This window comes from Diceros bicornis, chromosome 8 (assembly GCF_020826845.1).
Source record: "Diceros bicornis minor isolate mBicDic1 chromosome 8, mDicBic1.mat.cur, whole genome shotgun sequence".
Taxonomy (NCBI): Eukaryota; Metazoa; Chordata; class Mammalia; order Perissodactyla; family Rhinocerotidae; genus Diceros; species Diceros bicornis.
Genome location: NC_080747.1, coordinates 39,517,542 through 39,530,389, shown reverse-complemented (window position 1 = coordinate 39,530,389; position 12,848 = coordinate 39,517,542). Strand labels below are relative to the sequence as shown.

The 12,848-nt window shown below is 43.5% G+C and overlaps 2 protein-coding genes across 7 annotated transcripts in view; both read left to right on the top strand.

Annotated features, from left to right (window-relative positions):
- The window catches only part of TEC (tec protein tyrosine kinase), a 137,246-nt gene extending 134,683 nt beyond the window's left edge, over positions 1-2,563 (top strand). For all 6 annotated transcript variants that reach the window (XM_058547011.1, XM_058547015.1, XM_058547014.1 and 3 more), the window contains 3 exons: positions 344-462; positions 544-701; positions 1,891-2,563. In XM_058547011.1, coding sequence (XP_058402994.1) covers positions 344-462; positions 544-701; positions 1,891-1,974 — 361 coding nt within the window. In that variant the 3' untranslated portion in view covers positions 1,975-2,563. The remainder of the gene's footprint in view (positions 1-343; positions 463-543; positions 702-1,890) is intronic.
- Positions 2,564-4,502: 1,939 nt separating this feature from the next.
- The window catches only part of TXK (TXK tyrosine kinase), a 58,536-nt gene continuing 50,190 nt past the window's right edge, over positions 4,503-12,848 (top strand). The window contains exon 1 of the mRNA XM_058547008.1: positions 4,503-4,736. Coding sequence (XP_058402991.1) covers positions 4,649-4,736 — 88 coding nt within the window. The 5' untranslated portion in view covers positions 4,503-4,648. The remainder of the gene's footprint in view (positions 4,737-12,848) is intronic.

Below are 12,848 nucleotides of genomic sequence, written 5' to 3'. Positions count from 1 at the left end.
GGTAAAATTTTGTTTAAAGAGCAAAATTGCTTTCAAAAAAAGTTTGCAAACTATTTTATTGTATTCTGCCTCTATTGCCTTGTGAAGAAGAAAAACAAACAGAAAAATGAAAGTGCAGATACTAATGTTACAATGCATCCATCTCAAGCACTTAAATGAAGCTGAGAGGAAGATGGCAATCACCAGGCGTGGCCACTGTGAGGCAAACGTTTAGCTTCAACAGGATGCTCGTTGGACTTCAGTCAACGGTGTTTTTGATTATAAGGGGAAAAAAAGATGAAAGAACATGTACAAAATGCAGATTGTACCTCAGAAGTGTAAACCTATGGTATGTCTTACTTAGGTATGTTCTAGATGATCAATACACAAGTTCTTCCGGTGCTAAATTTCCTGTGAAGTGGTGCCCACCTGAGGTGTTTAATTACAGTCGCTTTAGCAGCAAATCAGATGTCTGGTCATTTGGTAAGACCATGATCCGTTTTCCTCAACTCTGCTCTAAAGAGGAAGTGAATACATCATTTAGTAATCTTTATCCTTTTCCAGGTGTTTTAATGTGGGAAGTATTCACTGAAGGCAGAATGCCCTTTGAGAAAAACACCAACTATGAAGTGGTAACCATGGTTACTCGGGGCCACAGACTCTACCGGCCGAAGTTGGCATCCAAATATGTGTATGAGTTGATGCTGAGATGTTGGCAGGAGGTACAAAATTTTTTGTGCTCTCTTTTTGAATCTCTAAAACATTTAGGGATCTGGGCTTGGTCGATTAATAGTGTGTAGTCTTTAGAGCCTAATGAGTTGGTGCATGTTTTATATGATTTTAAACTAGGTAGGAAGCCAACCCTCTCAACTCAGTTCTGAACAATGGGAAGAAGAAGTGCAAAACACTAGTAATTAAGATCATAAATTCAGGCTGCCGCCCCACTCCCAAGTGGGTATCCTGCCACAGTTGCCTGAGTTAGGGACTCAAGGAATAAACCCAGGGAAGTAGCTCTTCTCTCAGTGACCTCTTGCATTATTGAAGTATTATTCTTTCACGAGAGAGGGTTTCTGTCTCCAAACCTCAACTTCCTCAGGTCTCTTTAGTCTTTGGAAGTTTCCCTTCCCCATGTGTTGAAATGTCACTTCATAGAAGAAATTAAACACCAAAATGACTTTTGAAAGATGATAGTAACATTAGCTAACATGTACTGTGTGCTAGGCACTGTACTAGGTGCTTTAGATCTAGTTCTCTAAATAACCGTTTGAGGTGTGGATACTTTTACTGTGACCGCTCTGTGGATGAGAATACCGAGGCTCATGAAATTGATACTTGCCCAAGGCCACTTAGCTACAGAGAAGCAGAGTCCTGGCTGTCTCCAAAGCCCATGCTCTCAGTCACTTGCTGTATCGCCTCTGAAGAACGTTGATTGGGATGGGCAGAGGCCTTCTGGTCAGGAAGTGGTGCTGGGGGAGAGAGGATAGCGTGAGCAAAGGTAAGGGGGTGGTAATGACCTTGGTGTGTGTACGTGAGGGTGGAGATTGGTCTGATTGAGCAGAGCCCATGCGAGGGTTTTGCGGGAAATGAAATTGGTTAGCAAGGGTGTGGGGTGGGTGAGGGGCAGATCATAGAGGGCACTGCAAATTAGCAGAACTTGATTTTGCAGGTAGTAAGGAGCTCTCTTAGGGTCTAGAACAGGGACAGAAAAGAAGAGTGGTAGAGAGGTTAGTCTGGCAGCAATACCTGCAGCATAGATTAGACCTGTTTGGAGATGCCTACAGGTTCCATTGCATGGCCCTAAGCAATGAGTACCTTGCTCTAGTATGCTATATTATCTGAGTTTGAGCAGTGAAAAATTATGTTTGGAATGCATTCTGGAACCCACAGCTTCTCTTTGATTTTGAATTGCAGAAACCAGAGGGAAGGCCGTCCTTTGAAGATTTGCTGCGCACGATAGATGAACTAGTCGAGTGTGAAGAAACTTTTGGAAGATAAGTGGTGGTGTGACCAGTGACTTCCCGATTCCAAAGCATGATGAAGAAATGGCACTTTGTGGCTACCTTTTAATTTATTTAGCACTTGGGTGTGTGGATTGTTTTAGTTATAAAGTGGAAACGCCTAAAGCATTTGCTTCTAGACCAGCCTTAGCGCTGTGACTGAATCTTCTGGATTATGGAACATGCTGCCTTAGAGATGGTGATTAAAAGTACTCACTTTTATCCACTCCACAAGTACTCAAGTGCCCACTATGTGCTGGGTACTGTGCCCAGGCCCCAGGGTTTGCTCATTTTCGGGATGCACATGGGGCCATGTTAGCTGGTGCCAATGGAAGGCCAGGGAATTTGGGAAGGAGAAGGGCATTAGGGCCATGTTCCAACAACCCCCCTCTTCCCTTTGACTTCTACAGAAATCTGGGTCTGGGGCATTGCCTGGAATATGGGTTCTGAATGAATCAGGAACCCACCTTGGATAAGTACCTATCTTTTGTTTTGAAAACATCTGTTTTCAAGACTACCATAAGTATTACATTAAAAATATTTGTATGCTGTATATATTGTAAATATATATAATATATAAAGTTATATATTTATAAGAAACATGAGTTGTGTTTTAATTGAAACTTTTAATTCTGTAATATATGAGCTAACCTTCTTCGGACTAGAGACTGAGCCTTATAGCTGCCAATTCCTTTTCCCCTGGGGATCAAATATTCCTTACTTAAGAGAGAAAAGTCTAGACCCTTCTATCACTAATGCCTCCTCCTTACTTAGGTAGACTTGTTTGGGGGTGCCTGTCCAGCTTAAGCCCCCAACAGGGCCCATGTTTGGGCTAAGTGATCCTGCCCATGGTGTCCACAGCTAATTGGAGTTAGGTGGAAAATTGAAGAAGGGGCAATCAATCAGTTTCGACGTCTTAAGAATCTGCCCCAGGCCATAGATGCCGTAAGTGGAGGTGCTGGGCTCTGGAGCAGAAGCATCAGGTGACGTTCACTACAAAGGCTGCCTGCACTGCAAGCAAGCCCCAGAGCAAGCTCCAGTTCTGGCAGAGAGACCAGGGAAAATAGAGAGCATGGTGTATTGAGCTGTCTCCCAGATCATTTGCAGGAGACCTGGTTGGACTTGGGTTCCTGGATCAGCGAGATTATCTGTTGCAGCCTCACAGTAGACCCCACGATCGAGTTCCTTTGAGTAAGTTTCTGACCCTTACAATCTCTGACTAAGACAACAGCTGGGTTAGAGCCTTCATTTTTCCTCATGAGCCCAGGGAAAAGAAACAGTCTTGTCATCGATAATAGAGGCTGTGTATTGCCCCACACATTGTTCTTGATATTGTGGGGGTTGAAAGCTGAGGAAGACATGGGGCCTTTCTTCAGGAGTTCTGTCTGCTCTGGGGACTGCTGTGTTGTCACCTGTGCGGGGGAGCGTTGTGTGAACACACAACTATTACTGGCTGCTCAGATCAACGCCCGCTATATGACACTAGAGAACCATCTCTTTCCCTTCTGGTCCATCCATCCACCAAAGGCTGCTTCTATCCTCCCTTATACTGGAAAAAATAAAATATTTATCCTAAGTCTAGTCATAGTCTGTTTGCCACCTTCCTCCTCGTCGTCTTGTTTAACTGTATCCCATCACAAAAACATACACAACTTTTAGCTGAATTGTAGCTCATTCAAGGCATTGGTCATACTCGAGCTATACCTTACTTCTCTCCTTCCTTTCTCCCTCACCTTGACTCCTCCTGCCTCCCCGTCCCACCCCATACTTCCCTTTTCACCTTGCTGAGCTGTGTTCTAACTGCCAGATGGCGATGAAGAGAGTGAGGAGAAAGTGTAATCCTCTCACTAACAGTTAGGTAGACTGTCGATGTGGAAAACAAGACGGATAATACTTGGCAACATTTGGAAACATTTTCTTCAAAAATCTTTGAATATTTTACTGAAACTTAAAAAAAAGTTTTTATATAAAAGCATAGCTAAGGCAAAAGGTGAAGTAAAAAGAGAAGAGTCCACCCAGAATGCTTCAAGAGATCATAATCTATAAGGCAGGAAATAGGAAGGGCAATGCAAGTGTGCTGTCTTCATTAGAGTTGTTCTCTTTAGTTTTAGCTAATTTTTTGGTTATATTTTCCCATGGGATAAAGTGAAACTCTTAAGTGCATTTTTTATTGTTGATGATGATGTTTTTATATTTCTCGGCCATGCCTCAGTCATGTTTTAGGTGTATTATTGGATTGGCTTTCCCTCCCCGCCAAAAAATAAATCCCTAGTGTCAGTACTGAGTGGGAGGACAGAACATTCTAGACTTGGTACTCCAAAACCTAGAATCGAATTCTGTTTCTACCACTAACTGCATCTCTTATCCTATCTGTACCTCCATTTCCGTCTCTGTCCAGACAGAGTAGTTTGAATTCATGACTTTTAAGGTCCCTTTTACCAAAATCTGGTGATTTCTTGAAAATGTTGTTTGCTGGAGTCACCCACACAGTTGGGAATGAGGAACTAATAGCAACCACCCTCAGAGATCTGGATGCAGATTATCGAGCTTTCTTATATAGGGCATTGGGTTGTCATTCGCACACCTCTCTGAGGTTTTCAGAACAGGAAAATAGGTGGGGTTAACTTTGCCTGTGAGAAACGTTTTGGGTGAGCTATGATTTCAGTTGAAAGATGTGTTTTTGTGACTGGAGCTCCGCTGAAGAATTGAAGACTGTTTTGTATACTCTCTGCAGAGGTGTAGCCATGATTCTTTCCACCTGTGAGTAAGATGGCTTTGTCATTTCTCTTCAGGGCTTGTTTGGGACATGTTACTTAGTCTTGAACACCACAGGAAGTTTTCTTTATGGCATAGGGCTTGTGAAATTTTGAGGATAATTTCCCCAGATGTTGTGACAGAGTTTTGTTTGTTATTTAGATAACCATTGTGGTGATGTAATTTTAGTAAATGTTCAGCATTGAGAATGCAAACGAAAACCAAACAGAAATAGTGTCCTCAAATCTATATGTGTGAGTAGAAATGCAGTTTGAAAAGTGTTGTTTTTAGAATGATATTTAGTGTAAAGAACTCAGGGCTGGAGGCTAGGAGACCAGGTTCTAGTCCAGATTTGCTGCAGCCTTAGTGGGTCACCTCTGGCAACTTCTTTATATCAGGGCCCCCTCTGTAAAATGGGACTCTCTTTTTGCCCCCCTCCCAAGAAGATATCATAAAGAAACAATAGATAAAAATGACAGGTCTTTCATGAACTTAATTTTAGAGTTGCTTTGGAAGACTATTCAGTCCCATGTGCAATTTTTGGAAATACTTATTAATTTAGCTCTATGACTCAAAGGACCTTACCATGCAAGTGATTAACAAAATGAGAAAAACACTATCTGATTTTAATTCTAGATGATTATAGAACCAAGCTGTAGCAAACTCAGTCATATCAGATTAAAGCAATCAAAAGCCGGCTAACAAAGCTTTTGCATTTCTGACTTTTAAGTGGCAATAGGAAAAACGGATTGCAGTTTTTAAATGTCATCTGTTTAAGCCGAATCACATTTTAGAACCTAATGCTTGTTGGTAGAATTTGTAAAAAAGAAACCAGGCTATTCCAGTTGTACTGACCTGAATATAACTTACGGTCTTGATCCACTCATAGATAAGAACAGGCCAAGTTAACAGAAAGACGGGCCAAGCAGAGCCAAGCAGAAAGAGCAGAGCAGCAGCAACCTGTGTCCCCACCTCCCGCAATGGGAGGACAAAGATGAGCAGTGACTTAATAAGAAGCTTTTTATTAAAAGCTGTGTGAGCATCTGTTCTTCATTTCTCCTGAGGTCAGAACGAGAGAAAAGGCTATGAATTATAACAGAAAAGACTCAGTTATATATAAAATAAATAATGGTGAGAGTTGAGACAAGGATTAGATTGCCCAAGGGATTAAATAAGAGACTACCTATTGGGGGAAATATTTTGAGAATCATTCTGTCTGGCCTGGAAGGGCATTGCTTTGTGAGTGTTTACTGTTGACAGGAGAAAGCCAAGAGAGGTTTCAAGGTGTATTACTGCTAATCAAAAAATGTTTATATGTATTTGCCAGGCCAGAGTCCTTTGCCAAATATATTTGTTGTTTTAAGAGCTGTCATAGAAGTCTGGCCTCCTAGGCTGCTGTAGGGCACGAGGAGATCATTGTGGAGGGTGAGATATTGATCATACTGAATGGTGGGGAGAGCCTGAGTGAGGAATCAGGGCGTGGCTCCAGTGAGGTTCGGTTTGTGAAATGTAACTGGTATTGCCAGCATTTCTACCAACTAACAGTTCCCCTGAGAACAGACCCAACCCAAGAGAGGTACTTAGAGGACAGGGCCCAGGAAGAAGAGCTGGGGGCTCGAAAACCTCCCCCCTTACCTCCCCTCCACCTCATTTTCACTTAATTTCTCTGCCTTTTTTTTCTTCCCAATTTATAAAGTAGAAGGAAAAAAATAATTTATATGAGTGGTTCTTAAGTCTTGGTGTGCCTGAAGCATGCCTGGGACACTGTGAAAATGCAGGTTTCTGGACTCATCTCCAGAATTTGATCTGAGAGTGAGGTAAGGACCCCTTGATCACACTGCCTTTCTAGGGCCTCTGTTTTCAAAGCCCTCTCTTACTCCTTATTGGATTCGATTCCCACACCAACCCCACTACGTTGTGTCTTCCATTATTACTCTGAATGTGAAGATAAGGAGGGTAGCTGCACAGGCAGTCTCTGAGATGGCCCCCAATGATGTCCGCCCCCTGGTATTCACACCCTTTTGCAATCCCTCTCCTTGAGTAGGAATTGGACCCAGTAACTCACTTCTCATGAATAGACTATGGTAAGGGTGATGAAGTGTTACCTCTGAGATTAGGTTGTACAAAGACTGTGGCTTCTGTCTTAGTGCTCTTGGGCTCTGTGTCTCTTGGATAACCAGCTGCCATGCTGTGAGCATTCTCAGGCAGCCTATGGAGAATCCCCGTCACAAGGAACCCAGGCACCAAGGCCAGCCGACAGCCATGTGAGAGAACTTTCAAGTGGATTCTCCAGCTCAGTCCAACTCAGCTTGACTAAAAGTTCATAAGCTTCATGAACTTCTCAACCTCGAGCCAGAGGCACCCAGCTAAGCTGTGCCTGGACTACTGACCCACAGCAACTGTGAGATAATAAATGTTTTAAGCCTCTAAGTTTGGAGATAATTTGTTCCAATAATGGATAACTAATTCAGTGGCAAAAGCAGGGAGAGCCATGGACCAGAAACGAACTTGGCCACACTCACCACCATTTTGCCTCAGGCTGGAGTTGGTCCCCTTTCTCAAAAATAGCCTTAGTGTTAATATGGACACTAGGATGTGTCTTTTCTTTTGTTTCTAAATTATTACGCTTTTATACCCCTGCAACTGCCCAAAGTCTGTAGCAATAATGATAACCATTTGGAACTACTTTTGTGATGCATCCACGCCTTCTCATGTACCAACCTGCAGATCCCCCTGTTGCTCCTTGGTGGAGCCCACCTGGCCGGCGTTGTCTGTCCACTTCCTGCCCACTGAGAGTCAGGGAGCACAGCTCCTGACACAGTGCCAGCTGTACCAGTGCCTGTGGCTGAGCACTTTGTCACATCACTAGCTGGCCAGATGTCTTGGGTGTAATATCTGTGAGTTCGTCATGAACTTTGAGCTCACAGAGAACAGTCTTCTAGGAAATACTGCTCTGAGACCTGGGGGCGGAGAGGAATTGTGTGCAAGATGACTGACTGCAAAGTCCATCTCACATCAGCTCGTTACTGGGAAGAAATCAAAATTCATGCAGAGAGCAAAGAAGGACATCATTGGGTGCCATCTTAAAGACTGCCCATGGAATGTTTGGTGCCTGGGGGTTTGCCCTGGCCGAAGCTGTGAATAGGAGAGCAATCTTCAGGGACACTCTGCCTCTCAGCACCCATTACTCCCTGAAACACTGTCTCCCCTGGTGCCCAGTGCTCCATCCAGGCTTCTAGAGTCTCCTGGCTCCTTCCCCCGCCCACAGCACCCCTTTAGGCCCCAGCCAAGCCAAGCGGCATTCTTATCTTCCCACCCAATTTATCAGTTTACTGTCCCATGAGCTAGGTACCTGTTTTCTGTTAGTAACCAATGAATCTGCTTAATATAGTTATTCCTCTTACTTTAAGGTTTCACAGACAAGGATAATGTCAAAAAATCAGTTTGGGATCTAACATAGGGTTGTTATATTGTCAATACATTCAAAAAGACATAACGTCTCTGGTGACTTGCATTTCTTAGAAGAATGGGCATTTTAATATCAAAAGGAACCACAGCAGTGTTCTTGTAGCATTCCTGTTAAAAAGGAGTGTCCTTTTAATATCAAAAGGAGGCACACACACTAAACAAGGATAATTTAACACTCAAATATATAAACAGCAGAAATTCAGAATAAAAGATAGGTTTCTAAATTGAAAAAACATTTCTATGAAAAACTCAGTGTCTTGCTCTCTCTCTCTCTTTCTGTTTCTTTTCCCTTATTGTTATGGGTTCTTGGTTTGGCATCTGGAAAGCCTTTTCTGATGCCTGATCAGAGCTACAAATCCATGCTAAAGAAAAGCTAGCTGTCACTTCCCCTAGATAACATGGATTAAGTCAATTAAAATGTGTCTGTCTTCAAAAGGCCCTTAAGAGGGCCGGCCCCCTGGGGCTTAGCGGTTAAGTGCGCGCGCTCTGCTACTGGCTGCCCGGGGTTCGGATCCCGGCGGCGCACCCACCGGAGAAGCACCACTTCTCCGGCCATGCTGAGGCCGCGTCCCACATACAGCAACTAGAAGGATATGCAATGCAACTATGGCATACAACTATCTACTGGGGCTTAGGGGAAAAAAAAGGAGAAGGATTGGCAATAGATGTTAGCTCAGAGCCCATCTTCCTCAGCAAAAAGAGGAGGATTAGCATGGATGTTAGCTTAGGGCTGATCTTCACACACACAAAAAAAGCCCTTAAGAAATAGATCTAATGGTGGGATTTATGACAGTAATGAGAAAGTTTGGCCTTTCTGTAAATTTCTGGAAAAAAATAAGGCATATCTTGTAGTGAACTTAGAGGCTCAGCTCTAATCACCCAGAGCCATTTTTCCAAAGTCCCGGGTTTTCAAGGGTTTCCCACTTTCCCTGCCCCTCAGCTGCAAATGCAGCCGGCACCAGAATTCCTCGTCTTAACACTGCAACCTGGAACGTGTGGGTCGGCGACTGACCCGGTCTTTGGTTCAAGGCAGCTCTTGAAAGAGAGCCAGTTATTCGTGTTTTCAAATCAAAATCACCAGCCATCTGCCAGTTATTATGACCAAATTCAGTAGGAATGAATTTTACTTGAAGCACTGATTCAAAACGAAACTCTGACATCGGAAATGCCAGGGGATGAACGCGGGGTTACGCTGATATAAACCTCAAAACATTAGAAACGGAAGGAACGCCATCAGCTCAGCTTCCCAGACAGCAGCGCCAACAGCTTTTCATCTGACGTTTATTTGTGCTGAAAGCTGGCCTTGGAAGCTGTTCTGAGAAGTGGTGCTTCTCACGTTCTCTCCCTTCCAGTGCCCCCTGGTGGAAACCCGTTCCCAAACACAGCCCGGTTGTAGCCACCCACACACGTCCGGAGGTGGAAGGAAAGCTAAGAGCAGCCTCGCACGGAGAGGAGGGGGAGCAAGCCTTCCCCCAAAAGGAATATGAATACCAAATAAAATGAGAGATTCGACTGCCTCACCCGTGAGAGACCTGCCGCTTCCTAAAGGTCACAGAGATTACGTCGGGATGCGATGCCCTTTTCCTGATTTGCTGGTACATGATATATAATTAGAGATATTTGCTGGGGAATAAGAAGCAGATGGAAAGAACAGCGCAGATGTAAACCTGGGAAAGGAAGCTCTGGCACCTTCCTGCGATAATCCTTAACTCTGAATATATGCCTCTAGCAGGCAAATAGTCATTGCCCATCTCTGGGGCATTTTAGTCTTTCTGGTAAAGGCCCTTGATAATGCGTGCGTTTCTGCCTAAATTGGGAATTTTCCGAAGGTGCGGAACAGCTTTCTCTCTGCAGATTAATCAGCAAAACAATTCAAAGAATGTTTTCTGTAATCACAGTATGCAAGTGGAAGTGACTCTCCCTTTATTCATTCACCTGGAAGATCTGCGATGCTGTAAATTGAAAATGACCATGAATCTAATAATCATTGATATCTGCTTTGGAATGAATCCATACTTCAGTCTATAAATAAGGATGCCTAGTATTTTGGAAAGTTGTGCCAAACAAGGGAACACCAGGGAGCTGTTCAGCTTTCACAATTTATTTTTCATTCACTCAACGATTATTTATTAGGCAGCAACTGTGCTGGGCAGAAGGGATGGAACCGTAAACAAGGCAGAAGTTGGCCTTCCTGCCCATAGCTGCTCTTGATCTCGAGGGGAGAGAGAACAAAAACTTACTGTAATTAAAGCAGTGGTGGTGTAGGTCTGTATACCTTTATTTGAAGGCAGTTGTCTTTGCTATTGAATCAGGAAAAGTAAGTATTTTTGAAAAGGTTTCCTCCTAAATTCCAGGCTGTGGAAGAGAGCAAAGGTAATCAAGGAAATGTTGTTGGGTTGATAATCCACTCTGCTAGTGTGTAGTCATGTATTGTGAGTTCCATGAACAGGGGAAGACTGTTTCCTAGTCCCCAGATATCATTGTTGCCTGCTTGACTGATATCAGCAATTTCTCTTAGAAAGTTCTATGTATTTAAATTTAAGGTACTATGATGGTTAATTTTATGGTTCAACTTGGCTGGGCTATGATGCCCAGATATTTGGTTAAACATTATCTGGATGATTCTGTGAAGGTGTTTTTGGCATAAGATTAGCATTTAAATTGGTGGACTTTGAGTAAAACACATTAGTTTCCATAGTGTGGGTGGGCCTTATCTGATCAGTTGAAGGCCTTCACAGAACAAAGACTGACCTCCCCTGAGCAAGAAGGAATTCTGCCAGTAGAGTGCCTTTGGACTCCAACTCCAGCTCTTGCCTGAGTCTCCAGCCTGCCAGCCGCCCCACCCCCCGCCCCAGCAAATCTTGGACTCGCCAGTCCCCACAATCGTGTGAGCCAGTTCCTTAAAAATAAATTTCTCTGTTCACCCTAATACAAAGTGTCATGCTTACAAACACGAAAATGCCTTTAAGAGAAGCACTGCAATACACGTTTACTATTATATCTGCTTACTGTGTCATTTACACCTTACCAAGCATAAGTTTCAGAGCCTCTTCCAAGAGCTGCTTTGATAGTGGAGAAAGAGCCCATTAGAGTCCTGAACAGAGGGAATATTTGCCTTTGAGTCAGGGTAGAGAATGGGCTCAGAGCAGAGGAGTTGAGGGCTGAAGATCAGCTTTGGCTTACTTGGCCTTCTTCCCCTATTTTGTTCCTGGAGGGAGAACCACATCTGCTTTTATCTGTTTACCTTAAATATATCCTGTGAGTACCCAAGAAATACTTGCTACATGACTTCTAGGGAACTGGGTGAGGGAAAAGTTTGGAAATTAAATGAATAACTGCTATGTTCTAGGCACTTTGCTTCTGCTATCTTATTTAATCTTCTGATCCAAAAGAATGATCTTGTTATTATGCTCATGGACTCTGAGCCAGACTCTCTGGGCTTGAATTCTGGTTCAGTGACTTTTTAGTTCTGTGCCTTTGGACAAATTACTGAACCTCTCTGTTGTTCAGTTTCTTTATCTGTAAAATGGAGATAGTAACAGGGCCCATTTCAATGTGTAGAGAGTAAGTTAGTAGAGTAAGACCACAGTATAGTGTCTGAGTATGGTGAGGGCTGTGTTGGTAGGAGTGGAGAGCTACTTCTCCTGGAAGATAGGTTTTATTTCCTAAATTTTCCAGGTGAGGCTCCTGAGTAATTGCCCAGAATCACATTGTTGCTACAAGAAAACAGAGACATGATTTGACTTCTGGTTGGTCTGACCCTAAAACCTGCCCAACCCCGTATGCTGTCCTCATACAGAAAAAAACATGTGAACACCAGAGAGGTTCTAACCACTTCATTTATCATCTTGTGGTTGGATGCTTGATTTTGGACAAGAATTTTTCTTTTAATATATCTGGAACAAAAGGTTAGACTCATGACCCACTACCAGTGCTAGCTAAAGGTCCAGAAGCTCAGTTGTCTTCAACTCTGCTCTTCCACTTAGTCAAAAGGTCGTGGTCAACTTAGCTTTCTCTGCAGCCAGCATTGAGCTGTGAGATATTGTGGTAGAAGGAGTTACTGAAAAGTAGAGCCCAGATGTCACGTGATGGTGTGATACTGGTGAGGCCTTAACAGCGACTTATTGAGTTCTTTCTGTGTGCCAGGCACCGATGCTGGACGCTATGGACAAGACAAAAAGTATGAGACGCAGTCCCTAAAACTGAAGAGTTTACAATCTAGCTCACTGGTTCTCAACTAGGGGGTGATTTTACCCCCAGTGAACTTTTGACAATGCCTGAAAACAGTTTGGTGTCACAACTGGGAGGGGAAGGTGGGCGTTAGAAGGGTGAGAGGGGTGTTGCTGCTGGCATCTAGCGCACAGAGGCTAGGGATGCTTCTAAACATCCTACAATACACCGGACAGCCCCCCCACAACAAAGAATTATTCAATCTAAAATGTCACTAGTGATGTGACTGAGAAACCCTGTGACAGCTGAAGCCTACACAAAGAAATGTAAATGACCATCTAAAGTGGTACCTAATCAAGAGCCACAGGGCAGGGCAGATCACACATGCTTTGGGAGCCCAAAAGAAGGTCAGATGGGAGTGGAGTGCAACGGAAGCCCTTTTCAGGCCAGAGACAGAAATGTGTGAGGTGTCTGAGAGTA